The sequence below is a fragment of the Penicillium antarcticum genome (genome assembly GCF_028974205.1).
Source record: "Penicillium antarcticum strain IBT 31339 chromosome Unknown utg000009l_segment0_segment0, whole genome shotgun sequence".
NCBI lineage: Eukaryota > Fungi > Ascomycota > Eurotiomycetes > Eurotiales > Aspergillaceae > Penicillium > Penicillium antarcticum.
Window position 1 is genome coordinate 5,084,538 of NW_026695307.1, and position 24,631 is coordinate 5,109,168.

The window sequence follows — 24,631 nt, forward strand, 5'->3', positions numbered from 1 at the left end:
TAGCGCAGCGCATCACCTGACACTCCCATGAAGTCATCCAAGTACCTCATAAATAGCATTGACCGGCCACACCTCCAGTTCATCTCCATTGATCTGCGCCCCTAAAGAAAGTACAAATACACGCAATCCACTCCGTAGATACATCATTCTCGGGGTGAACATTCCCACAAGCCAAACAGATCGACAAGAACCCACCCTTCCACTCACATACCCATCTCCTCTCCATCCCCACCATGCAATCAGCACTCTCACGACCCATTCTCCGAGTGTCCAATCCATCAATTCTCCGATCATTCTCCATCACTCCAGCTATCATGGGCGCGGGCGATCTAGGCTCTCCTAAGCCGCGAGGCTTCATGGCTGAGTATGGACAATTGAGTGTATGACGTCACCAATCTCTAACTTCAGCAGGAAGGACTCATTCTCGCGACGTGAGGCTGCGCATGAACTTATGTATATTCGGGAGCAGGAGATGGAAAAGTATGCCAGTTTTGCTGTTGATGAATATATGTATACTGATGACAGGGCAGGGTCAAGCGTCTTCGACTGAAGATCAAGGAACAACGTCAGCACATGGATGAACTTGATAAACATCTGTATGTACTTTCCATTTCTTTCTGTGCATTTAGTTGCCTGTGATAGTTCTGACTGGCTATAGTGAGGAGTTTACCAAGAACCAAGGCGGCGAACAGAACTAACCCACTCGTCCAACTTCAGACCATTGGTCGATGATCATACGATTCTATCACAGATACACATGCAGTACGAGCGTCAAACTGATACTTATCATGGTGGCCTGATCTTGCAGAATCATGTATCCGATACTTTGCAATCTAGCGCTATATTCAAATTTCAAATAAGAAAGAAACCTTTCACTTTTCGCCTTTTTTGAGGTCCCTTGCCCAATTAGATCAGATCTTCGCTTGCCATCTCCATCGATAACTCAGACATGCCCATCGAGCCATGACAAACATCCCCAGTGCAACAATCAATACACTGCCCAGATAGGCTACCATTGCCTTCTTGCCAACTTTGTCTAGCATTTCTCCTCCGATGGGGATACAGATCAGTGTACTAGGGTCCCGGTCAGCCTCGCACCGAGTGGAAGACCAAGGACTTCCATACTATGGAAGAAGGTGACTTACGCAAAGCTGACAATAGAATATGTCAATCCAAACCGTCCACCGACCTCGCTGGCCTTGGAGATCTGCCCAATACAGGCCGGTGCTAGACTTAGGAATGATCCTGATGCTAGCCCGAATACCGACGAGAAGGTATATAGACCTGGAAGGGTATCACCGAATGGTAGCCATATCACAAAGACTGCAAAGGCTCCCAGTGCAATAAGTGCGGCTTGAGTGTTTATCCTGCCGTAGCGATCGGCTATGCCTCCGGCCATCAAGCGGCCGACTGTGGATGCTCTGTGCCATGTCAGATATGACCAGAAGCTTGAGGCTGGGGTATTACTCACATGTTCAGCACGGAGAGTAGAAGAACACTAGTGTTCGTCGAGAAACCCTGTAGAACGACATAGGTCGGGTATAGACCCAGGCTAGCAAAAACGACAAGCTCAAGGCCTGAACAGGTCAGAGACATGATTCTTTCTACCATTCATGACTGGTGACCACTTACTGAAAATCCCCAGCGTCAACCAGGTAAACCTGGCATCTTTCAAGGAGCGCAAATTAACAGTCGACTTACTCCTCCCCTTGGGCAACCTCGCTTTAACCAAGACCGTCCCAGCAATACACAAAGCCAAAGCAATAAAAGCCAAGATTCTAATCGTCCACTTATACCCCAATTGAGAGAACCCAGCCCGGAGCATCAACGGAAAAAGCACACCACCAAGGCCCGCCCCTGCCATCGAAATTCCAATCGCAAGACCAGCCTTCCGGTCAAACCATTGCGGCACACTAGCCAGCGCAACCGTACTCAAAAGCGCAGCACCAATGCCAGACATGACACCCAGCGTCAAAACAAAATGCCAATACTCATAACTCTCAGCAAGGAGCATCAGGCCAGTCACATAGATCGCCGTGCCGGCAATGAGGATACCAGTCGGACCATACCGATCGAACATGGGACCAACCTGGACAGAAACGCTCAGTCCGAAGAAAGTGAATAAACCAGGAATCCAACCGACCGCACTGGGCGAATACTTCGATAACTGGTGCGACGAGAAATAGTTTTGCAGGATACCTGTTGTATTCATAACTCCGAAACTACTCATTAAGAGTAGGAACGAGCCGAGGACAACGCTCCAGGAGCGTAGCCCGCCATCCGGGAAGATGTCATCCGGGTTGTGCTCTGGGAAATGGTCTGTGAAGTGGGTTGTCACTGTTGCTAGCTCGGCTGGGGGCTCGATTATCGAGAAGACCGATCGGGGCGCTTCCTCGTCGTTTATTCTGTTTGTGCTTGGTCCTGCCGGGAAGCTTTCTACGCTTGTTTGGGCTGATGGGTAGCGTTGTTGGACTGAGAATGTGACTGACTTTTGCTCTGCCATTGTGTTGTAGGCGTTGTCAGGCCTCCACTGTTCACTTGAAAGATGGGAATGACAGTCTCAGAAATGGAGATTCAATCTTAAAGACCCTTTGTGGAGTGAGTCATGTTGATAAGGGCTTGCATTAGCTCTCCATGATGATTCATGGTGGGGTTATAGATGTCGGGATGGCTATCCGACCTTTGAACCAGGACTCTTGTGGAGGATCATGAGTACAATGAAGCAGTCATTGGACCTGTAATGGCAGTAGAGAGAACGAGTATTTTCCAGATTTCTCGGCCATTTTCGAACAGATCATTGTCTTTAGTTCGCAAAACGAGGAGCGCAGGCTTTTCACGGCCGAAAGTCCGTCGGCTCACATCCCGAGATCACCTGGCAGTGCCTGGCAGTGCAAATGTTTGATCCAATGAACTCCTAGACCAAGGAAAAGATTCACCAAACTTCGACATGAAATGAACAGTTGCACTGGCAATGTATTGATGTGACACTGCAGGACATGCAGCTATCGCATGTCGGGGGCTGGTCCCAACCTCATCTGGGAACGATCCCGCCACTGAATGAACACTTGCAAATCAATGCCAGAAGTAAAGAAGTCCTGACATCAAGATTGAACAATTCCCTTAAGCTATAACTAAAAGAAACCATCACAGCGAGTGGGACTAGAAATCCCTCTGTGCGTGGCCTGATTTGGCGCGCCACCCGGCCGACACGCCCAACCTCACCCGCTCTTCACCGATCGCATCCCGATTTCACCCATGCAGACTGCAAATCCAAGTGGCATGATATCAATATGCAGCTGACGCGCCATAATTTCCTTCACCCAGTCCTAAAACAGCCACTGACTACATTCCCAGCCATATATCAACCCAAATCCTTCTCCCCGCAAAAACAAATACCAAGATCAGAATCTCCTTCAAAAGATCCACATCCACATCTATACACACATCTATACACATCCACAGCCACATCTACACCTCTCAATCTAATTGAGATCCACCCAAAATGCAATGCACAAGAATCATCACGAGGAACATTCCCCAAGTCCGAAAACAACGCCAAATCCAAAACCCACGCATGACCCTCGTCGCCAGCCCTGTTCCCAGTCACAACCCAACCATTGACTCGGAGCGATTACCATACCGACTATACGAGCTATCACTCAAGAAGATCAGAAAAGAAGCACATGCCGCCGAGCCAGATCTCCGCCATGTCATTGCCGGTATTTCCATGCAAAAAGTCGTTGCCGGGGCAGTTCATGATGATCTTCTTCATAAAGTTGATATGCTAGAAGAGAAACACCCCCGGCGGTTCCCCATCATGCCTGGCTGTGATGAGCCGTGGGAACATGAAGAGGTTGCTTCTGATGCGAAGCATAATCCTAGTGCTTGGGATATGGAGTCTCTTGATCAGGCTTTGTGTGAGATGGAGCTTGCTAGTCGGAAGGGGGAGGTTGCCAAGACTGTTTGTTGGCAGTTGATTGGAGAGATGTAAATATGGCATTGCACAGCATTTTGTGAAGCGTTCTTGTTTTGTTTTTGATGACTCTTTATCTGATTTGTTTGCATATCCAGGGAGTTCGAAAGGAGAGTTTGGGATGCAACTTTGATACATCGATTTCAAACTTCCTATCGTTTGACAGTTTGTGGCACACGAAATATAACAATCAACGGAATTCAACTTTAGTCTCATCTTCTGGGGTTTAGCCGCTCTTTCACTGTGCTATCTTAGCATTTCACTACAGCCTTCGTGCCTAACGAGCTTCGAACTGCGCGCTAGAGGCATCGGGATTTGTGGAGTTTTAAAGAGGGGTTTGGTATGCATACATGACATCAAGGAGGGGTGTGCGTGTGCTGTGAAGGTAATGATCTACTTGGTCAATAGACATCTTTCTTTCGGATATTTGACTTTCAAAAATAAAAAGGGCACAAGTGAGATATGTAGAATGGTAGTACTGTATGCTCGTATTGATATTAGCTAACATATGCTCTATTTTATACTTTGTTGTAAAGACTTACACTACTTGACGTGAAGATACAGGTCTCGAGTGTGCCCAACATCTGCTGTTGATCCCCAAGTACTTTCGGCAAGGTACCTACCTTTCGGTAACTCAACAAGGTGGACTGTTTTCTCTTTATCTCCTCCTATTAACTCCAACACTGATGTCGGGGCGAAAAGACGATTGGACGGGTTGGCCACAATCGTGACGTTCACCGGCTATGTTCACAGGTTCAATATGATACTCACTGTTGAATGCTTTAGTACTCTCTTGGCTATTAAGCAGGCATTCGTACAACTTATCGAGAAGCATAGTATTTCGCTATCTTATATTCTGGACTCCTTGCGAATTAAATATCGCGATAGATTTCTAACTCTAAAGGTACCAAAAATTAACAGTCTATGTCTAAAGAAGAAACACGATTAAAATATTCACGGCTACAATATGCCGGGATGCCAAAGAGGGGAAATTCAAACCCCCACATTATATGGACACTGTACAGTCCCAGATCTCGTCCAATCAATCAGCCTTCTTCGAGGCCTTGGTTCTGAGTTTCATCAGACCGAAGACAAGAGCATAAGAGCTGATCACGAAGAGACCGACGAGAGCAGTATCCCGCCAGCCATAGTAATAATCAAGCAGGTTTACTGTTTGGAGGTAATCGGATCCCCGGGTGTATTGACACACCCGGCATTCAGTGGCGTCAGGGTCCAAGAGGTTCATGCGAGCTCCAATGGTTTGCATGTAATCGGCGAGATATTCACCACAGGTTGTTCCGTTTGGTGCAGTAAAGAGTGCGTATTCTTCTTCTTTGCACTGCACCTTTTTGTCGAAGAGGCCGAAGACCAGCATACTTCCCATCAGGTAGTTGAAAGGGTTCAGGTAATACATCCAGTATCTCCAGAATGCTTGGATTTGGGCGTAAGGAACGAGGACACCGCAGAAGGAAATCAGAGTCTGCATAGGTGATGACGATTAGCTAACATCTCATATGATGGTAGATAGAGGAAGGAACTTACACCCAGGACGAGAGGATTGATCATGGCAGCCAGGTTGGCGTTAGGGGCGTACGCAGCAACAAATTGACCTAGACACTAGGTTAGTGGATGACAATCAAAAGAGGGACCAAATTTCTTACCGATTCCTGTGTACAAGAACTCATACAGGAGGAAGACCATGAACATGGATCCACTCTTACTGGCCTCTGTGACCAGACCACCGGTCCAGTACCAGCAGACAAAGAAGAGGACACCACAGATAATCAAATATGGGATCTCAGAGACAACCAAAGCGAATACGAAAGCCTTCCATGAGTACATTTTAGCCTTCTTTTCGCGTGCTTCGAATAAGTCTCGGCGTTCGAGGAAGGTTGGTTGCAACTGGTTGATCACACCAGGGGCGACGAAGATGGCATTGAAAATGAAGAACAATGTGAGTTGCATGTCACCGACAGAGTCACCAATCATCCAGAAACTGAAACCGACAAACAAGCCGGAAGAAATGTGAAGTGCGAACTTGTTATTGATATAGTCACTGTTTCTGAAAAGGGCGGTGGAGGTACGCTTGAGGACGAGACCCATTTGCTCCCAGAGAGAAGTGGCAAATTCGCGACCGTCATCATTAGTTCCAGCAGGGCTAGACGCAGCAATCTCAATGATCGAGTCAAGCTCCTTGAGCATTGCAGTGTGCTCCGGTGATTCGAGCCAGACGTTGTTCCAGTCTCGGCCTTGGCTCAACTGACCAGAAACAACATCGATCATATGCTCGGCAGGGTTAGTTTCAGGAGGGCATGGTGCGCCATAGCGTGAAAAGTAGCCTTTCAAAGTCTTGGCATCTTCTCCAATCTCACCGAAGTAAACGGTCTTACCTCCCTTAGCGAGAAGGAGAAGTTGATCGAATTCAGCAAAGAGTTGAGCAGAAGGCTGGTGCACAGTGACCAAAACAGCTTGTCCGACATCCGCCAATTTTCTCAAGAAGCGGACGGTATTGTAAGCACTCTGGCCGTCAAGACCACTAGTAGGCTCATCCAAGAAGATCAGAATGCTAGGCTTGGAGACAAGTTCGACACCAATAGTGACGCGCTTTCTCTGTTCAACCGATAGACCAGCTCCGACGCTACCAATCATGGTATCGGCCAAATCATGAAGTTCGAGCAGGTTGATGATAACATCCACGTAGGCCAACTTCTCGGCACGTGGAACGTCGGCGGGTTGACGAAGTAGGGCGGAGAATTCCAGTGCCTCCCGGACAGTGGCCATACGCTCGTGAATGTCGAGTTGCTCAACATAACCGGCGGATCGTTGGAAGGAGACAGGCAGTGGGCGACCGTCGACCATGATAGAACCGTGGATAGTACCTTCAGTCTTACGCTGAGCAAGAACATCTAGGAGAGTCGTCTTACCCGCACCGGAGGATCCCATAAGAGCACCGAGCATACCAGGCTTCACCCATCCGTGGATGTTATCGAGAAGGAGTCGGTCGCCGGATGGTGTCTTGACAGTGTAGGAAAGGTTTTTCCAGGTGAAGACCGAGGTGTTTCTCACGAGTTGGTTGTCAATGTTGGCGGGCTCGTCACTGCCCTCAGAGAGAGCCTTGGTAGGAGCCTGGCTCTCTTCGTCCTTCTTCTGATTTTGGAGATGCTTGTGAAGGTATTCGCGGGGAATGACCAGTGTGTTGCCGGACTCGGATGCAGACTTCCACCTCGAGGTCGCAAGGATAGTAAGGAAAACAAACAGTGCCCACCAGGCCCAGTTAATACCAAAGTTGCGCCAGACGTGGGAGTGACTATACGAGAGAGACGAGAGGTAGTTGTCACCAAGCACAAAGTTCTGACCCTGAATGGCACCGCCAACTCCGGCACAAGATTGGTGGTCTTGGGCATTTTCATATCCGGGGCCGGTGGGAATGAGGTTGGTACCCACGCATGGAATGGTTTTTCCATGGAACTCGGTGGCTAGCAAAGCCTCAAATCCATAAGCCAGGGGGTCGATCCAGAAGATCCAACCAAGCCATGGGTGCATTTTCGGCTTTTGGATCATGTATCCAGTGTAAAGAACTGTACACATGATCAACAGACCAGAGACCTTGGAAGCACCATCAAAGGTTTTAAAGACAGCACCGACAGCACGGAAGAGTGCAGTCATAGCCTATATATCTGGTTAGTTTGATTCCACATCATCAAAGAAGAGGGGCTTACCATTGTCGTGGTAAAAACGATAATCCAGTAAGTGAAGAAGGCACCGGCTGACATAGTAAGTCCAACCATAAAGTAGACAACCAAACCAAACATGGAGATCTGGAAGAGTAGAACAGGGATATCGGCAGCAATCTGGGCTATGCAAAATGCGGCGGGGTGGAAATAGGCGAAACTTTTGTGCTTGATAAGGACTGGTCTTCCAGAGAATGACTCAGTGACCTCACTCATTGCGAGCAGACTGTTGTACAAAAGGGAAAAGAAGAGTGCACCGGATTTGACGAAGAGACCGCCAGAGTTATCAGGCGCATTGTAGAACAAGGATCCCGCAATCAATGCCTGAGCCAAAGTCGCCACCTGCTTGATGATGAAAGTTGCCTTGTCACCCCAAATGATTTGGTATTGACGCTGAACACAAATTTTGACCTGATCAACGAAGCCGACAGTGAAGGGGCTGTTCTTAGGAAGCTTCTTCGATGTCTCGAAAGCGACACCCTCCTTGAATTCCTTGGTGCGTTCACGGGCGAGATCAGAGTCGGGATAGGAGTACTCGGCTGTCATCTGAGCATAAAGAGGTGACTTTTCATACTCGATACGGAGAGCTTCTGCGTTGCGAGGGAAGCGGTTCTCATAGCCGTCGCGAATCCGTCGTTCCGTCGGGACTGTCACACCGGTTAGGTAGTCGGCGACGTTGGAGCCCTCACGGCAGATGAATCCGGTGTCCTCCATGAATGGGCGGGCCTGTTCTCTGGGACCGTAGTAAATTTGCTCGCCTTCATCGAGAACCAGCACTTTGTCGAACAACTCAAAAATACCGTTACCGGCCTGATAAAGAGTGACGATTGTTGTGAGGCCGAGAACGTCGGTCATAGCTCGGATAGCCTTGGCCCATTCGAGGGCAGTAGAAGCATCGAGACCACGAGTCGACTGGTCCCAGCAGAACACGGATCCTCGTGTGGCCATGCATTCAATGATTGAAACACGCTTGCGCTCTCCTCCTGACACGCCGCGCACGTATTCGTTTCCAACCTTGGTGTCCTCGGTGTGAGAGATTCCGACTGATTCCAGAAGGAACTTCTTCGATGCCTGCTGATACTCGGAGGCAGTCATACCATCGGGTAAGTGGAAGGGGACCTTGAGGCGGGTTGCAAAGTCCATGGTTTGACCGACGGTCAGTGTGGGGAAGAAGATCTCCTCCTCGCTATTGAGAACAATCTGACCGCGATAGTGTTCGGCCTCTTTGGAATCCATAGAGCCAAAACGGACGTCTCCTTCCACATTCTTGTATCCGGCGCGCTTGTTGGTGAGCATTTTCAATAGGGTCGAACAGCCAGATCCTGGGCGACCAAGAACGAGGAGCATTTCTCCGGGTCGGACATTGCCATGGCTCTCTCGAAGAATGGTGCGCAGAGGAGGTTTTCTGCGGCTATCCTTGATCTTCTGAGGGATATTGAACTGCGATAGGACCGTCTCATTGACCGCAGCTTCGGCACTGGCAACCTGCACAGAGAGATCTTTCCATGTGACACCAAGTGTCTGTTGCTTGAACCCAGAAGCCAGGTTCCGGGCATTTTCTTCCTGAAGTTGAGAGAGCATGCCCCAGCTGTGGCCTTTAGTATCAGAGGCCTCTTTTGTTGGGGTGTCCGAGCCGGCGATCGTCATGGCGCTTTCTGTGTCATATTGGATATCCGACCCTGCACGGGAGGGTTTCTCTGAATCCGCCATAGTGAAAGCAGACCTAGACTGGATGAAGAAGTCACAAAACAATCAGAAAAGGGAAGGGGGGGATGTACATTTTAATAGACATGTATCGCGTCAATGTGTGTGGGTCTGCAGTAACAAAGCAAATCTGAGGCCGAAGTCCGAGGCCGAAGGACAAATACATTTTAGGCAATCGTCGGGATCAGCTATGGAACCGGAACATGGAGGATACAAGTCACATTGCTCTAGAACACTTTCACAGCAATCTATTCGCTGCAAATATTGAAAATCCACTTCGCAGTGAGCCTAGAAAGTGGACCTCGGGGGTTCCTTCGTGCATGTATCCGCTGAGTCAGCGGGACTTTTTCACGTGGTTCATACAGCCAAGGTGATATATGTAAATCATTGTTATCAGATCGGTGCCTTACAATCGGGCATGAGATACATATTCTTTCCATGTTCCATACGGAGCTCAGGACATAGGACTTAAGCAGACTGCCAAGACAAGAAAAGGGCGGATTGGGTTATCAGATACTCCACTTTAGATCCCGACTGACCAATTGGGATCTGTATTTGCACGGGCGTTCCGCTGATCTAAGCGGAATGGCCCTCGGAGTAATGCAACGCCCGAACAATCGCGTGGAAGTCGGGCAGATTCGAATCACCGATGTAATGCATATATGATTACCCTATCAGATATTATTCTAAGCGACCAGTTATGTCTTACATGAACTGCACCCGGGAGAATTAATGTGCTGTGGAGTCTTATTTGCACCATATCGTCAAAGCTAGTTGGACCTTATTAAGGCCGGTTGTGTTTCAGGTTATTCAATCTCGCTTTAGTGGCTTCCTTGCAGCTCTATTTTTGTTTCGGGGTCTGGTTACTATATAGGCTCGGCTACATGAACGGTGCTGTACTTCAGGTGCTAGCGCATATGTATATTCCTTCCAACTAGTAAGCTAGCACATGTGACACGTATCACTTCATACCCATCAACAAGATTTCGCTCAAATTGAATTGCATTGATTCTGCAGAATCCAAATTCATTGACAGAGTAGAATGCATCCGCGGTTAAAGCCAGATTCGTAAATATTTGTGGCTTGCATAATAACCGGAAAGCGATGATATATCCGTGTATATCCGAAAGTGCAGGGGGGCACAGCCGAACATCATCCTTTGTTGTCCCCTAGCTTCTGACTAGCAATATTGCTGGACAGATCCAGTATTGAGCTTGCGATTATCTGGAGGATGGGAACAGTACAGTCCATGACCCTGGACACCCAGTTGCGGAGCTCAACAGCCACATGAGAATCAACCCCGTACTCGGAGACTAGATTGGACGGATCGATGTTCTCTACTGGCACAGACAGATGCAAAGCGATCTTCCGCCTCAGCATTTGAGTAATGACGGATGTGGCTTGTTCTGGGGTTTTTGCTTCTTTAAGTTCCACCCTGAAACCTTCAACCGAATCACTGAGTATGGTAGCTTTTCCATGATTCTGATATTTCCGACGAAAATGAGAGAACAGAGGTGTACTGAAATTGCCCAGGGATTCTTCTGCTTTCCATTGGCCAAGTCCGGCTATTATCTGTGTTCCTGTCCCTGAGGGTTGAGATATTGCGACTTGAATCAGCGAGAGAAGAGTTGGTGTGTCGGTGCCTTGGAACCCTTGTTTTTCCATCTTTGCTGCTAGCTCCTTGTTTTTTGCCAGATAACCAACATCTGTGATCGTACCGAGATCCAGTGATATTGCTGGAAGATCTAAGCTGCTCCGATATGCGGCAAATGCGTCCTGGAAAGAACAACCAGCAGCATATGCCGCTTGAGTTGCATTTCCAATCATGCCGCTGATGGAAGAAAGCATGAGGAAGAAGTCGAGGTCTTTGGGCAAATGTCGGTGAAGATTCCAAGTCCCTGCATACTTAGGGCCCATGACCTCTCGATAATTATCCAGGCTCATGTTCTCAATGTGAACATCCTAGCAACTTTCCATCAGTACAGAAGCAGGTGAAGTGGATAGTAAGCTCTGGCTGACCTTCACAACCATAGCCCCCTGGATGATTCCTCGAATGGGAGGCGCACAGTGAGAAACGTCCACGATCATTTGTCGAACTTCAATCTCGTTGGATATATTACAAACCTGAACCATCACCTGGACACCTTTCTCCTCCAGTTCCCTTACTGTTGTCTGCGACTTCTCTTTCGATAGACCACTTCGATTGAGTAATACCAGACTCTTTGCACCGTTTTGAGCCATCCATAAAGCCACCTCACGTCCTATTCCACCAAGTCCCCCGACTAGCAGGTAGGATGCAGATGCGTGGAACAAAGATTGGGATTGTTTGGGAAGTGTGGCCTATTTTAGATCAGCTAGATGCTCCGTGTTGGATCCAAGAGAGGATTTACTATGACAAGATCATCTGGCGCGGCAGAAATGACAACATGTCGCTTGTGAGGTGTTTCTTCTATGGCCTGTTGGATGTGTGAAATGTTATATACCGCAGTCCCTGATGGGCCTTTTAGTCGTCCTTCCCGGAATAGTTGAAAGACCTTAGACCAGACGTGGTCTGCAAGATCCCTCTTTTCCTTCCGAAGATCAAACATGTTGAATGCTGACAACGACATGTTCTGCGACCGTAAGACTCCTTGAGTTCTGGACTTGTCAGAAAAAAGTCGGATGAAATGGCCAAATGGTGCAGTGCAATTTTGGATTTGCTCGTCATCTGTACCAAAGCTAACCACTAGGTTTGCCTTCTTGCCATCAGCTAACCGCGTCAAGCTCTTCACGATATCATCTTGACCAACTATGAATATATTATTAGCGGGTATCCCAAATCGGTGTGAGAACAGAAGTTTTTCTGTGGAATCCTGGACTGTCACAAATATGTGGGTGCCTCTCATTCTGTACAATTCCACAATTGCCTGTCCACAACAGCAGCCAGCCAGGTGCACGAGGACGACCTCATTTGATTGAAGACGCGACAAATGGTAGTTTCCGATGTAATATGCAGTCGAGTATGCGACCGGCAATGCTGAAGCGAGCTCGAACGACATTTTGTCGCCGATCTTCTGGAACGCTGCTGCTCGATCATGATAGAAACTCCTGGCTGTGCCAGTCCCAAGACACGACACTCGGTCTCCAATGGAGATCCCCCGAACCCCGACACCGACATTGTATACAACTCCACTACACTCGATACCGAGCGTGTCATCCGAGATCCAATCATGGGTTTCTCTCCGCAGGTCTTGTTCGTTGAGGCCAAAGGCATGTACTCTGATTCCAACGTACCCGACTGGAAGTTCCGACAACGCGCAGTCCCTAACAAAATGAGGCTCTCCAAATCCTCTCGATAAACGTAGTGGCTGCTCTGCCCGGTGAAAATACTGCTCAGAAACAGTTTCAGTGGCACGCAGACTGAGCATGGCTGTGCTTGTAGCTGAATCTTCCAATACCCGTGGAATCAAGATTGTTCCATGTCTTTCTGCAAACTCTGTGTCCTCATTCGCGCCTCTACGGAGGAAGCGGGCGGCCAGGAAGGTTGCAATTAGCTCTGCAGCATGAGACTCGGAGAGAGGCTTTTGTGCATCGAGATCAAGGGTAACAATTGGATTTACCCCGGATTCGGCCCGCGCCGTTCGTGCAAAACCTGCAGCAAGGCTGGCATTGGGGTTGGTTGACTCGACCGTGCCACCTTTGGTAATCCATAGAACACCTGCGCTGTGCATGAATGTTGCTTTGATTCTGTCCAAGGTGATATTATCTGGGGTGACCAGTAATGATCCTTGCTGGGTGTCCAGCACCAAGCAGATTCGATCGTCTGTTTCCGCATCGTCTATACTTCGCACGTTGACCTCACAACCAAGGCATTTCAACTGGGTGACTAGAACTCCAACAGCTATCCCAGCTTCACGTTCGCAGATGATGGAAATTTTCGCTGTAGATGTTTCAATTTTCTCCTTGCGTGCAACGATAAAGTGATGATTTCTCTCGCAATCTGGATCTGTAAAAACATTTACTGCGGTAAAATGTGCCTCGCGTAGTATGTCATCCCATTGATACTCTGACCAACCACCCTGACCTAAACAGAAGTCTTCGGTAGATAAACAGTGCAAGGCACTGAACAATAAATTCTTCACAATATTCTGCTTTGGATTGAAAGGGTTGATGGCTATCAATGACCCAGATGGCTTGAGAAGATCATGAATCTTGCAAAGGGCCTTTTGCTCCCATCGTGCAGTGCACAAGTCATGAGGTAATATGACTATATCGAAAGATCCTTTTTCAAATCCCTGTGTGGAAAGGTCTTTTTCAGGATCTAACGGTTTGCAATCAACCAGTTCCGACCATTGCTCCAGCCGCTTTGCTGTATGCTTTAGCACCAGGGGATTCTCATGGGCAAAAGTATATTTTCCACAACAAGGTGGCTGGCCGGAACGTGCAAGCTGTTCGAGGAACAGTTTAGACACTTGTCCTGTGCCGACTCCAAGCTCGAGAATCAAACACTCTGGCTTTTTGTGGCCAACCAAATCCAGGTATTGGCCTGTTAATTTGTATGAGGAATCTGCAGAGAAGATATCCCAAAATGTGTCCAATAGGTGATGATCCATCATCACGTCAGTGAAATTCACCTGGGCTCTGATGATAGCAACAAGGTTTTCACCGATGGCACGCAGCAGATCTCCTGTTGAGTTGGACCTGATTTCCTTCAAGCTAGACTTGGAGCCGTTGTGTCCTTCATCGTATCTATTCAAGATATCTTGCAAATGACATGTGAATCTACGGTGCGAAGTGTCAAGTTTCCTTACTTCCATTGCACTGACTTCTTCCAACGCAGTCCTAATGAAACCCACTGCGCATTCCTCAAATTCCGCTGGATATTCAGGTCCCCGGGTTAACTCACTCTCATGCGCAAATAAGAAAGACACATCCTCGTTAGAGAGAAAGTACGGATCGGCCTTCCACTCGATGCGATAAGTGCTTTGATTTTCTTTGACAAGGGAAGCGTCTCTATCGCGCTCAAGTCGTGCACACCGCAGGCCACGGATCGAGATGCTAGGCTCCATTTCGGACTGTTTATCGTTGCAGTCAACCACAACAATAGATGCTATAACATCTTTCTTCAGACTCTGTCGCACATGAGTGCAAATGCTCATGATATCGCCCGCCGAAGAACTGATCCCAGATGACACGATCATTTCCTCGATGGAGATAGGAATTGCAGGTCCATCCTGAATATCAATGCCAGGCGGTAAAGCAGCAAATACAGTATGGAAAATACTGTCTAGCGTGCATGGGTGGATCAAAAGATCATATTGAAATGCGCGTGGCATTACTGATCTAGTATCTGGTACAGTAACTTCTGCAAAACAGGCCCCTTCTTGAGTGACGTGTGCTGTTGTCAAATTAGCAAAGCATGGTCCGTATTCCAGTCCAACCTCATGGAGCTCTTCATAGAAATCTTGAACGTCGATCGCAGATATTACACGGACCTCTGTGCCTAATGGTACCATAGAATAGTTGTCCGTTTCCTCGAGCCCTTTGGCTGAAACACCGATCTGTCTTTGTGAGCCGACCAGCCCAGTGCAATGCTCGGTCCATCGGTTGTCCTCTGATATTGAATATATATGGAAGTCGTATAGCTCATGCGGCTTATGTGCTGAGTCTCGGACAGACACCATAAGCTCGACGGCTGAAGACTCGTTGAGAACTAGGGCGGATTTGATCGACACATCTTGCAACACATATCTGGCAATTTTTTCTTCGCTTTTCACGAGCTGCATTGAAGCTTCGATTGCAATTGCCAGATATCCTGCAGCAGGAAACACGATATTTCCTTGAATCTTATGGTCAAGAAGCCATGGAAGCTCCGAAGTCCGAAGAAAATTCCTCCAACGAGGCTCACAAGGGCAAGACATGTTATCTGAAGCACCGAGAAGATCATTTCGCGAGAACCTTCTGTTCCTGTACATTTTGCTGAGCCGTGGCTCAGCCCAGTATGATCTGGTATGATTCCATGGGTATGGCGGAAGATCGACGAGCAACTGTGGGTTGGAGAATCCATCGAGTCCCTGCGGGTTATTGATTGCACTGAAGTCCACCGGGTAATTGAGCGATGCCACGGTGGCAGCCATGCCAAGTGCAGTCATAACGGCGTTCTCCTTTCGCTTCAAGATACTCGTGTACACTATGTCGGCAGAGTTGAGCTTTGGGTCTGCTCGTAGTATTTGTTTGACTGGCCCAGAAAGTGCAGCATGGGGACCGATTTCAATGAGACAGTCGATGCTTGCTTTCCGTGCCGCTCCAACTCTCCTGGTTTTTACAGCTTCGACACTACCAGACCGTTGTGTGTCTGTCTCGAAGCACAAGTTTCTCAAGGAATCTGCGAATTTCACTTGTCCGAGTAGGTTTGAGACCCAATATCCAGCGTGCAACTCCTTCAGTGGATAGATTGTTCCGGAAACCGATGAAAAAAACGGGGCTGGTTTATGTTTATTCTTGTCATCCACCTGGCTTTGGTTCTGGGGCTCGATGTACTCAATCAAACGGTGATACTCATCTGCAACAAGGGCCATATGTGGGGAGTGATACGCGACATCCACAGCAAGACGCCGGGTGAATAATTGGTGATTTTTCAGTAGCTGTGCAAGAGCAGCAATGGCGAGGATATCACCGGAGACAGTAACGCTAGATGGACTGTTGACACACGCCACAACGAGGTGTCCACACGGAAGCCTGTCAATGTATTTCTGGACATCTTCGACGGACGTACCCACTGCCATCATGGCTCCCCGAGTCTTGTGAACGTCCAACACATGGCTCGCCACGACACCGCGATAATATGCGACCGACATCGCATCTTCCATACTGAGTGCCCCGACAGCATACGCTGCAGCGATTTCACCACTGGAATGGCCGGTCACAGAGTCTGGATAGATACCCCATGAATGCAGTAGGTCAACAAGTGCTATTTGGAGTGCTGTACACACTGTCTGGCTGAGACGCGGGTCATTCAAATCTGAGTCTTGGGGACATTTTGTGATCTCTCCTTTATACCAATCCAAATCAGTATGGGAATATCTGGAAACAAAATGATACATACCTTTCACGAGGAATGGGGCTCCAATAACTTCCAACCAAGTGTCGATCCCCAAGACTGAGTTGCGAAAGACCGGATATGCCTGGAGTAACTCCTTTCCCATCCCAGCCCAATGTGCGCCTTGGCCTGTGAAGACGAAACCAACTTTTGGTTTTCGGACAGTACTTCTGGCTTTGATGTTCTGAGCGAGAGCTGTAGCCAGGTCTTCAATGGTACTGGCAACAACAGCAATCTTCCAGGTGAAACTTGAACGCCGCTCGTTAATTGTGAAAGCAAGGTTATCCAGTAACTTTTCGTTGTCGAGCCTAGTACCTCTGTCAAGGATGTAACTTCTGAGAGTTTGCATTTGTTGTGTGCAAGACCATTCATCGAAGCCAGAGAGCATGAATATACGCGATGGGCTGGGCAGAACACCGCGATTATCATTTCCCTGTACACCATTTGGTGTTTTTGATAACTGCATGATGCTTTTGTTGAGGCTTTGACTGGATAGATATCCCACGGCGTCTTCTAAAATGACATGGGCATTACTACCTCCATACCCAAAGCTATTGACCGAAACACGATGTGGGCCAGTGCTCTCCCACGGCTCAAGGAGTAATTGAACCTAACGAGTCAGCAATGATTCTTCAAATGAGCGACTCAAACAAACCTTCAGCTTCCAATCTGACAAAGGAATACGCGAATTGACAATCTCGAAGTTGCGATTCGGCAAGAATATACGGTTCTCCAGCATCAGAATCCCTTTGATCATACCTGCAATACCACTTGCGCCCTCCAGATGCCCGACGTTCGTTTTGATCGAGCCTATTCGTAACGGATCGTCGCAAGAACGACCAGGCCCAAAAACCCGGCCAATGGCACCTGTCTCAATGGGATCACCGGCTTGCGTGCCAGTACCATGTGCCTCAACAAATTCTGTCTCGGATGGATTGAGACCAGCTCGAGCATACACACTTCGAATCAATGTCTCCTGAGCAGCGCCACTGGGGAGTGTTATACCAGGGGTACGTCCGTCTTGGTTGGATCCAGTCCCTCTGATCACAGCTCTTACAGTATTTTTGTCGCGTAAGGCGCTAGCCAGAGGCTTGAGGATAAGACAGCCAACAGCCTCGCCACGAGCATATCCATTGGCCCTTTCATCAAATGTAAAGCATTTCCCATCGGGCGATAGAAATCTGGAATATAATCAGCGCCATTCTTAATTGCCAATATTGCATCCCCCTTACTTCATCATACTCATAGTAGACATAAACTCGTGACTCAATATCAAGTTCACACCCGCCGCAACGGCCGTAGAGGCATCCCCGGTCTGCAGACTCTGGCATGCCAGGTGGAGTGCTACCAGACTGCCCGAGCATGCTGTGTCTACTGTGACACTTGGCCCTTTCAGATCGAAGAAATAGGATAGTCTGTTGGCTGTCATTGCCCTGGACTGTCCGGCATTCGTGCACTGGTACATCGGTACGCATTCTGGATCTCGCAGGAGAAGATCTGTGTAGTCAGCTGAAAAAGACCCGACGAAGCAGGATGTTTTTGTGCCCATAATTTTGGTTAGGGGAATTCCAGCTGGTTTTCATTAGATCTCTGATAAGGTCTATTCATGGGGTTCGGTCTTTTTACCATTCTCCAGTCCCTCATATGTGACTTCTAGCAGGAGTCTCTGCTGAGGGTCCATCGCCTAGCAATTTAGCTGTTGGATAAATTCTGACATCTTCAGAGATACTCACCGACGCTTCGTCACTCGTCATATTGAAAAAGGGTGCATCAAAAACGGATACATCTTCTGCTAGAAAATGACCCCCCTCCACGTTGATCTACAGGACAGTTATTGTTGGTCATGTTCACGAGCCTTGAGAACCAACCGTTCCAGATCTAGAATGATCCGGGTGATAGAAAGCAGTGTTGTTCCACCTTTTTGCTGGGATCAGACTCCAGGCTTCTCTGCCAGTACGTATCATGTCCTCCAGCTTCTCGACATCTTGAGCATCTCCTGGTCCTCGAAACCCGATTCCCACGATGGCGATCGGCATACAAGATTCTGCGTTCAATACTTCCAAGTCATCTTGGCCTTCATTGGTCTTTGCAAATTGGTTCGACATTTTGGTTTTGGGTTGCTGAACGATATACCGCGGCAATATCAGTCATATCAGAAGAACGAAAAGGCGTTGCTCAGATTATCTCTTTTGCTGTTTCGTATTTGGCATGCCAGTCGGTAAAGTCGGTGAAATGTCAATTGAACTTACTTTCAGCCCTATCATACGATTCCTGGTTTGACGATACAACACCTCGGAATGAGAAAGTATGTGTCACTTGCACCAACTCAGTAGCCGGGTGTCACCATCGACGGCAAAATAAACCTCAAAGAGCATGGTGTCTCTTTCTGAAACGATTCGTGCATTCGGGAAGCTCATATATAACGAATCATCATAATCAAATCTGTTCCACAACTGCAAAGATACTACCCCTTCATCCACGAGGCTTCGAAGAGGTTCATTCTCAAACACCATCACACACCCGGAAATTCTCACCTGCAATCTCGTTTCACTAGATCAGGGTCTGACTACACAGTTTCCGAACACCAGTAGCCATAATAGCAACATTCTTTCGATCACCAGGAACATCATGGCCCTTGCCATGAACAGCGAAAGTAGAAGTCCGCGCATTGCAAATACGATGTAGCGCCAGGGAGTACTCAAAAAGCGGATCCTTAGCACCGGCAATATGCAAACAGGGAACAGAAATGAAACCCTGCAACCCATCATCAACAACCGGCCGTGATCCAGGGCCAGGATCCTTCCGAAATGGCGGCAGCGAATTGATGAAGATAGCACAGCGAAACAAGGGCTGCTCCTTCGGATACATCTTGGCGCGGTGGATCATGAAGCCCGCAGCCAATGTGCCGCCATGCGAGAAGCCCAGGATGCCGTCGAAGGGACCTTCCAAGGCGACTGTTTCATTTAACAGCTTGTACGCCTCCAGAATGTCGGTCTCGTCGCTGTCTTCGAGGGAGAATGTGCGCGGGAACCGGTAATAGCTGTAGTACGGGCCCTCATAGTAGCCGGCGATCCCCGGGCCAGGATCTGAGTCAATGTCACCCTCTAGGAAGGAGAATGTCGCCGTGTTGTCTTTTTGGAGCTCTTTCATGAGCCCACCTGGTTCCTTTGAGCGTTTGTGTTTCACGAGGGTGGATGTTTGGCATACTCAGTTGCGACTGTAGAATCTGTTGGAAGTTAGTAGTTGAAGATCCTTGTTGGATTGGTGGTGACCTGCCTTTTGATTCGTTCCCCAGCCATGGAGACACAGTAATCGCAGGGGCATGATTTGAGGTAGTGCTAGGCAGAGGCAAAGAAAGAAGCCGGGATAGAATTCGCCGTTACCAGAATTGAAGCAAAACTGACTGCGATTGTTATTCTGGCTGGCTTGTCTGTTGATGGCATTTTATATTGCTCTGGAGTAGAATTCTATACATTCATAAGATGAGTGTACTGGTGGTATTTTCCACTGTATAGACCCTTGAAACCCGCCGGACTACTCCGTGCATTTGTATATATTCGGCCTGAACTCGGCCAACAGTCGCACAGACATGTCGATCATGACGGTTTCCACTTCTACCTCACATCAATTCAATCCCATCATACATAGAGTACACTTCAGCATCATATTCCAAAATATGGCCGGTCATTATTTCTGCCACGCAAAAAAGTGGCTGATGGCGGTGCCAAGGCAGGGTCGATGACGTAGGGGAATCAGAAATCGCCAGATCGCTTCAACTTCCCCTAACTTGCCAATATCGTCAATTATCAAGCATCACATCCTAGCACAATGCCTTGGTCTATTGCACTCCCACAGGCGATCTTCGCCTCACCCCTGTTGGCGGTAACAACTCCAATCGTCGGAGGAACAGCAGTAGCCCTCCTGACCAATCGTGTGACAACCAATGACAATCACCAGAAGACCCCTTCACTGACGTCTACAGGCAAACAAAACCGCGCGACCTACAATCAACTCAAGCAACCACCCTACAGCCCACCAGGCTGGCTCTTCGCGCCGGCCTGGACACTCCTGTACGGACTAATGGGGTACGCCTCACACCACGCCACGACCACCGCGTCACAATCACTATCGCTCGCGGTGCGCGATGCCAATTCATCCGCACAGACACTTTACACTACCCAGCTGGCCCTGAACTTCCTCTGGATGCCCCTCTTCTTCCGATTGGGGCGGCCAGCTGTGGCTCTGGGCGATCTGGCCCTGCTGGCGGGTAACGTGGGTGCGTTGATGGTGAATTGGTGGTCGGCCGATCGCACGGCGTTCTGGTGCTTGGTCCCCTATGCTGCCTGGCTGGGATACGCTGCATATCTCAACACTGGATGTGGCATGCTGAATGGCTGGACTTTGCCTCAGAAAGAGCGGTCGGAGTAGATAGACTTGGGATCTTGAATCTTAGATCAGAGATCGTCATATGTTTGTTTATGGAGCATGTAGGGATCTCGGGTTTCAAGTGTACAGTACAATGAAATTGTATCATGTGGTCGACACAGTTTTTCAAATTCTAGCTCCCCTTTTAGCCTGTGAAGATGAGTTTGCTCCACTCCGGTGGCGCCGTGAGCTCTCGGCGATTCGTAATGTTCTCGCCTTGGTGGGTCTGCTTCTATGTATAAGTCTGAAGCAGAAATATGAAATCCAATATCACATCATCACATCATAGGGTGGGTATGCCAATCCGAGGGATTTGCCTGGGATTTTCCTGGGATTTTACAATTGCACTCCACTATAGCTCAGGAGGTGGCTGTCAGAACGGAGTTGTATGGTGGGCCGGGATCGACAACTTGGGCAGCCCGCTGCCTAAGGGGGTTGTACAAGATAAGGCAAGATGATGAAAGAGAACGTGTGTGAGAGAGAAAACAAGGCCGGTAACTTTTAGCGTTGAATGGTTCCTTTTGATCTCATCCTGGTTCTTATCCAAGGAACTATGAACCACTGCGGATAGTTCGGTGACAACAAGATCGCCACCATGACCCACATCTCCTCGCTGATGTACTGAAGGTACGTAGTCAAGTCTAGATTTATTCTCCGTCAGAGAAGGGGGTGATACAGCGTTTCAACGACAGTTCAGCGGCTAGGAGGGAGCTATCAAGGTGTTTAGAGTGGGTTTATAGTGTGGAAACTTAGGGTTTGCAAAGTTAGCGAAAAAAAAAAAAAAGGAACAAATAGAAAGGCAGAATGGTGTCATGCATTTCTCTTATCATTGACATGCTTGTTCGATCGGTGATCAAAGCTCAGTCGATCTACGTCTAGACTTAAAAGGAGGCATTTGTTCTGCTGTTAGTGCTATGTTAGTGTAGTGTGTGCCAAGTACTGAAATTCTTATACTTCTATCGCCGCTTCGAGATCGCTGGTTCCGTGGTTCATTTGTTTTTACTTTGCTCTAGACCGTACTTTCTTCTTTCTATTCTAAACTATTTTCGCTATTCTTGCCTCTTTCTCTTCTTCTCTTCCCTTCATCTTGTTGCCTTCTGATCACTTCTGTCACTCGCTAGTGCCTTGCATAGAGGCTTGCAGCCCACCTTCATGTCGGGCATCACCAACCCGCATCCGAGTCCGAATGAAGAATATGCCGAATATCCCCTCCCAATCATTGAACTCTCCAATCCTGGGGATCGCCAGAGCCTCGAACGAGAGGCCACCGCCGATGCGCACCATTATGACACGCTCGAGCCACCCGAAAGGGGAATCCGATCGCCCCGAGTACGCTTCCGCTCAATGAGTTTGAGGCGAAATGAGTCGCGCGATGTCACAGAACCTTCTGATCTGTCGCGCCCGTTGTTGCCGCCCGCAGACCTCAGCGAAGTGCCGCTTTCCGGAACCATCACCCCGCCCGCTCCCACACATTCCAGGCACGGATCGGGCCTCGCCAACGTGCGCACGTCAGATGAGAATCAATCTGAGAAACATGATTTTGCGACCGACATCCATCGCACGACTTCCGCCAAGGACCGATTCAGAGCTGCTGGTCAGCTCCTCCGCCAGAAGACTGCGCGCTTGACTGAACGCCTCGGTCGGCCGCCGGATGAGGGCGAGGCGCTTAACGCGTCATACATTCCTGACGATTTCGACAGCGGCATCCCGCTCGAGGAACTTCAAGCCCGCCGCGCTCGGCATGATGCGGATAGAGCGCGCGCGTTGGAGAACGGCGAGGAGCTGCATGAGCCACCCGCCAGTGCCGAGGCTCATCGCCTCGTCCGCAGCATGACCATGGTCCAAGATCAATTGCGCAAGCGCAAACCTCAGAGCGCGTACCAGCGGTCGGGTCAGACCACTCCGGAGGGACTGATCAAAGACTTTGCGCAGCGCCGTCGGTCCAGTGGATTCGGCGGCGGTAGCGGCATTCTGTCGCAGCTGCTAAAGCTCCAAGCTAGCACCACCGGAGGCTCCTCTCGCCCTGAGAGTGTGATTACTGATGACTCCGATAGCGATACTCAGGTGTCCTCGGGCATGACCACGCCCAAGAAGGGCTCCCGCTCTCCGACCATCACCCCGTCCATGCCCACATCTGGCGCCGCTACACCGCGCAAGGAGAAGCTGAAGTGGTACAAGAAACCCGCCCACCGGTCTACCTCATCCTTAGTCAATGCCTCGATGAACCTCAGCACTGCCAGCTTGCCCGCTGTGGCTGATGTCACCCCCGGCGCAAAACGCAGAAAGGCCAAGCGCAAGACTCGTCTTGAAGATGAGATCCGTGTTACGGTACACATCGCGGAGATCATTGCGCGACAGCGCTACATCATGCAGCTGTGCCGTGCGCTTATGAGATACGGCGCACCGACTCATCGTCTCGAAGAGTACATGCAGATGACCGCCCGCGTCCTGGAGGTATCAGGCCAGTTCTTGTATCTTCCCGGGTGTATGATCATGTCTTTTGATGACCCAACCACGCGCACAGCTGAAGTCAAACTCGTGCGTATGGTGCAGGGTGTCGATCTCGGACGCCTGGCTGATACTCACAATGTTTACAAGAATGTTGTCCACGATCTCATCGGCGTCGAAGAGGCCACCCATGAACTTGATGAGATCATGCAGCGCAAGCCCCGGTTCAACAAGTGGATCTTGGTTGTGATGTACGGCCTGGCTAGTTCTTCTGTTGGGCCGTTCGCGTTCAGCGCACGACCCATCGACATGCCTCTCATTTTCTGTCTAGGCTGCTTGGTCGGGATGATGCAGCACGTCCTTGCACCTAAATCTACACTGTATTCGAACGTCTTTGAGGTTACGGCTGCGGTCCTGACCTCGTTCCTGGCGCGTGCGTTTGGCAGTATCAAGGTCACTCGAAACGGACAATCCGAGGAGCTTTTCTGCTTCTCGGCTATGGCCCAGTCCTCTATTGCTCTGATTTTGCCTGGTTTCATGGTTCTGTGCAGCAGTCTGGAACTGCAATCCCACCAGATGATCGCTGGATCGATTCGTATGGTGTATGCCATTATCTACTCTCTCTTCTTGGGTTACGGTATTACGGTCGGAACTACGATATACGGTTTGATGGATGGAAACGCTACCTCTTCGTCAACATGTTCGGGCCTCGACGTCTACGGGTCTACGTATCTACGACAATTCCCCTTCGTGGCCATCTACGCAATCTTCCTCGCCATCGTCAATCACGGCAAGTGGAAACAAATGCCAGTCATGGTCTTCATCGCCGTCTCCGGATATATCGCCAACTATTTCAGCACCACCAAGCTCGGTTCCCAATCCGAAGTTGCCAACACTGTTGGTGCTTTCACAATTGGTGTCCTGGGCAATCTGTACAGTCGACTCTGGCACGGCCACGCAGCCACTGCCATTCTCCCTGGTATCTTCGTGCTAGTGCCATCTGGTCTTGCATCTAGTGGATCTTTGATCGCCGGTATCAGATATGCCGACGAGGTCCGACAGAATCTAAAAAACAACGGCACAAGCTCATCGGCCAGTGTTCTTTCTGAAACATCCGTGGCCAGTCTTGGATTCGGCATGATTCAAGTCGCCATCGGTATTACAGTCGGACTCTTCATTGCCGCTTTGGTCGTCTATCCATTCGGCAAGAAGCGCACCGGCCTTTTCAGCTTCTAATCATCTATCAGCACTTTACACATATTTTTGCTGTAC

General features: G+C 49.1%; 8 protein-coding genes across 8 annotated transcripts; 4 read left to right on the plus strand and 4 right to left on the minus strand.

Moving 5' to 3' along the window:
• Positions 1-233: 233 nt before the first annotated feature.
• On the plus strand, positions 234-698 carry N7508_010268 (uncharacterized protein; the record flags this gene model as incomplete). Its single annotated transcript, XM_058468328.1, has 4 exons — positions 234-364; positions 409-480; positions 531-596; positions 659-698. The coding sequence occupies 4 exons, from the start codon at positions 234-236 to the stop codon at positions 696-698; spliced, it is 309 nt and encodes a 102-aa protein (XP_058316174.1).
• Positions 699-911: 213 nt separating this feature from the next.
• Positions 912-2,503, minus strand: N7508_010269 (MCT family MFS transporter; the record flags this gene model as incomplete). Its single annotated transcript, XM_058468329.1, has 4 exons — positions 912-1,074; positions 1,146-1,421; positions 1,472-1,577; positions 1,633-2,503. The coding sequence occupies 4 exons, from the start codon at positions 2,501-2,503 to the stop codon at positions 912-914; spliced, it is 1,416 nt and encodes a 471-aa protein (XP_058316175.1).
• Positions 2,504-3,502: 999 nt separating this feature from the next.
• Positions 3,503-3,991, plus strand: N7508_010270 (uncharacterized protein; the record flags this gene model as incomplete). Its single annotated transcript, XM_058468330.1, has 1 exon — positions 3,503-3,991. One exon carries the CDS (start codon positions 3,503-3,505, stop codon positions 3,989-3,991), a length of 489 nt encoding a protein of 162 aa, XP_058316176.1.
• A 1,024-nt stretch (positions 3,992-5,015) lies between these two features.
• Positions 5,016-9,414, minus strand: N7508_010271 (putative ABC multidrug transporter; the record flags this gene model as incomplete). Its single annotated transcript, XM_058468331.1, has 4 exons — positions 5,016-5,453; positions 5,516-5,583; positions 5,635-7,642; positions 7,693-9,414. The coding sequence occupies 4 exons, from the start codon at positions 9,412-9,414 to the stop codon at positions 5,016-5,018; spliced, it is 4,236 nt and encodes a 1,411-aa protein (XP_058316177.1).
• A 1,146-nt stretch (positions 9,415-10,560) lies between these two features.
• On the minus strand, positions 10,561-18,591 carry N7508_010272 (putative polyketide synthase; the record flags this gene model as incomplete). The annotated part of the gene is made up of 9 exons (XM_058468332.1): positions 10,561-11,370; positions 11,428-11,748; positions 11,799-16,438; positions 16,493-17,096; positions 17,142-17,667; positions 17,719-18,058; positions 18,113-18,170; positions 18,220-18,306; positions 18,355-18,591. The coding sequence occupies 9 exons, from the start codon at positions 18,589-18,591 to the stop codon at positions 10,561-10,563; spliced, it is 7,623 nt and encodes a 2,540-aa protein (XP_058316178.1).
• Positions 18,592-19,036: 445 nt separating this feature from the next.
• N7508_010273 (putative DUF341 family oxidoreductase) lies at positions 19,037-19,810 on the minus strand (the record flags this gene model as incomplete). Its single annotated transcript, XM_058468333.1, has 2 exons — positions 19,037-19,644; positions 19,759-19,810. 2 exons carry the CDS (start codon positions 19,808-19,810, stop codon positions 19,037-19,039), a joined length of 660 nt encoding a protein of 219 aa, XP_058316179.1.
• A 504-nt stretch (positions 19,811-20,314) lies between these two features.
• N7508_010274 (TspO/MBR family protein) lies at positions 20,315-20,914 on the plus strand (the record flags this gene model as incomplete). Its single annotated transcript, XM_058468334.1, has 1 exon — positions 20,315-20,914. The coding sequence occupies one exon, from the start codon at positions 20,315-20,317 to the stop codon at positions 20,912-20,914; it is 600 nt and encodes a 199-aa protein (XP_058316180.1).
• Positions 20,915-22,063: 1,149 nt separating this feature from the next.
• On the plus strand, positions 22,064-24,595 carry N7508_010275 (threonine/serine exporter family protein; the record flags this gene model as incomplete). The annotated part of the gene is made up of 1 exon (XM_058468335.1): positions 22,064-24,595. The coding sequence occupies one exon, from the start codon at positions 22,064-22,066 to the stop codon at positions 24,593-24,595; it is 2,532 nt and encodes an 843-aa protein (XP_058316181.1).
• Between the last annotated feature and the right edge of the window lie 36 nt (positions 24,596-24,631).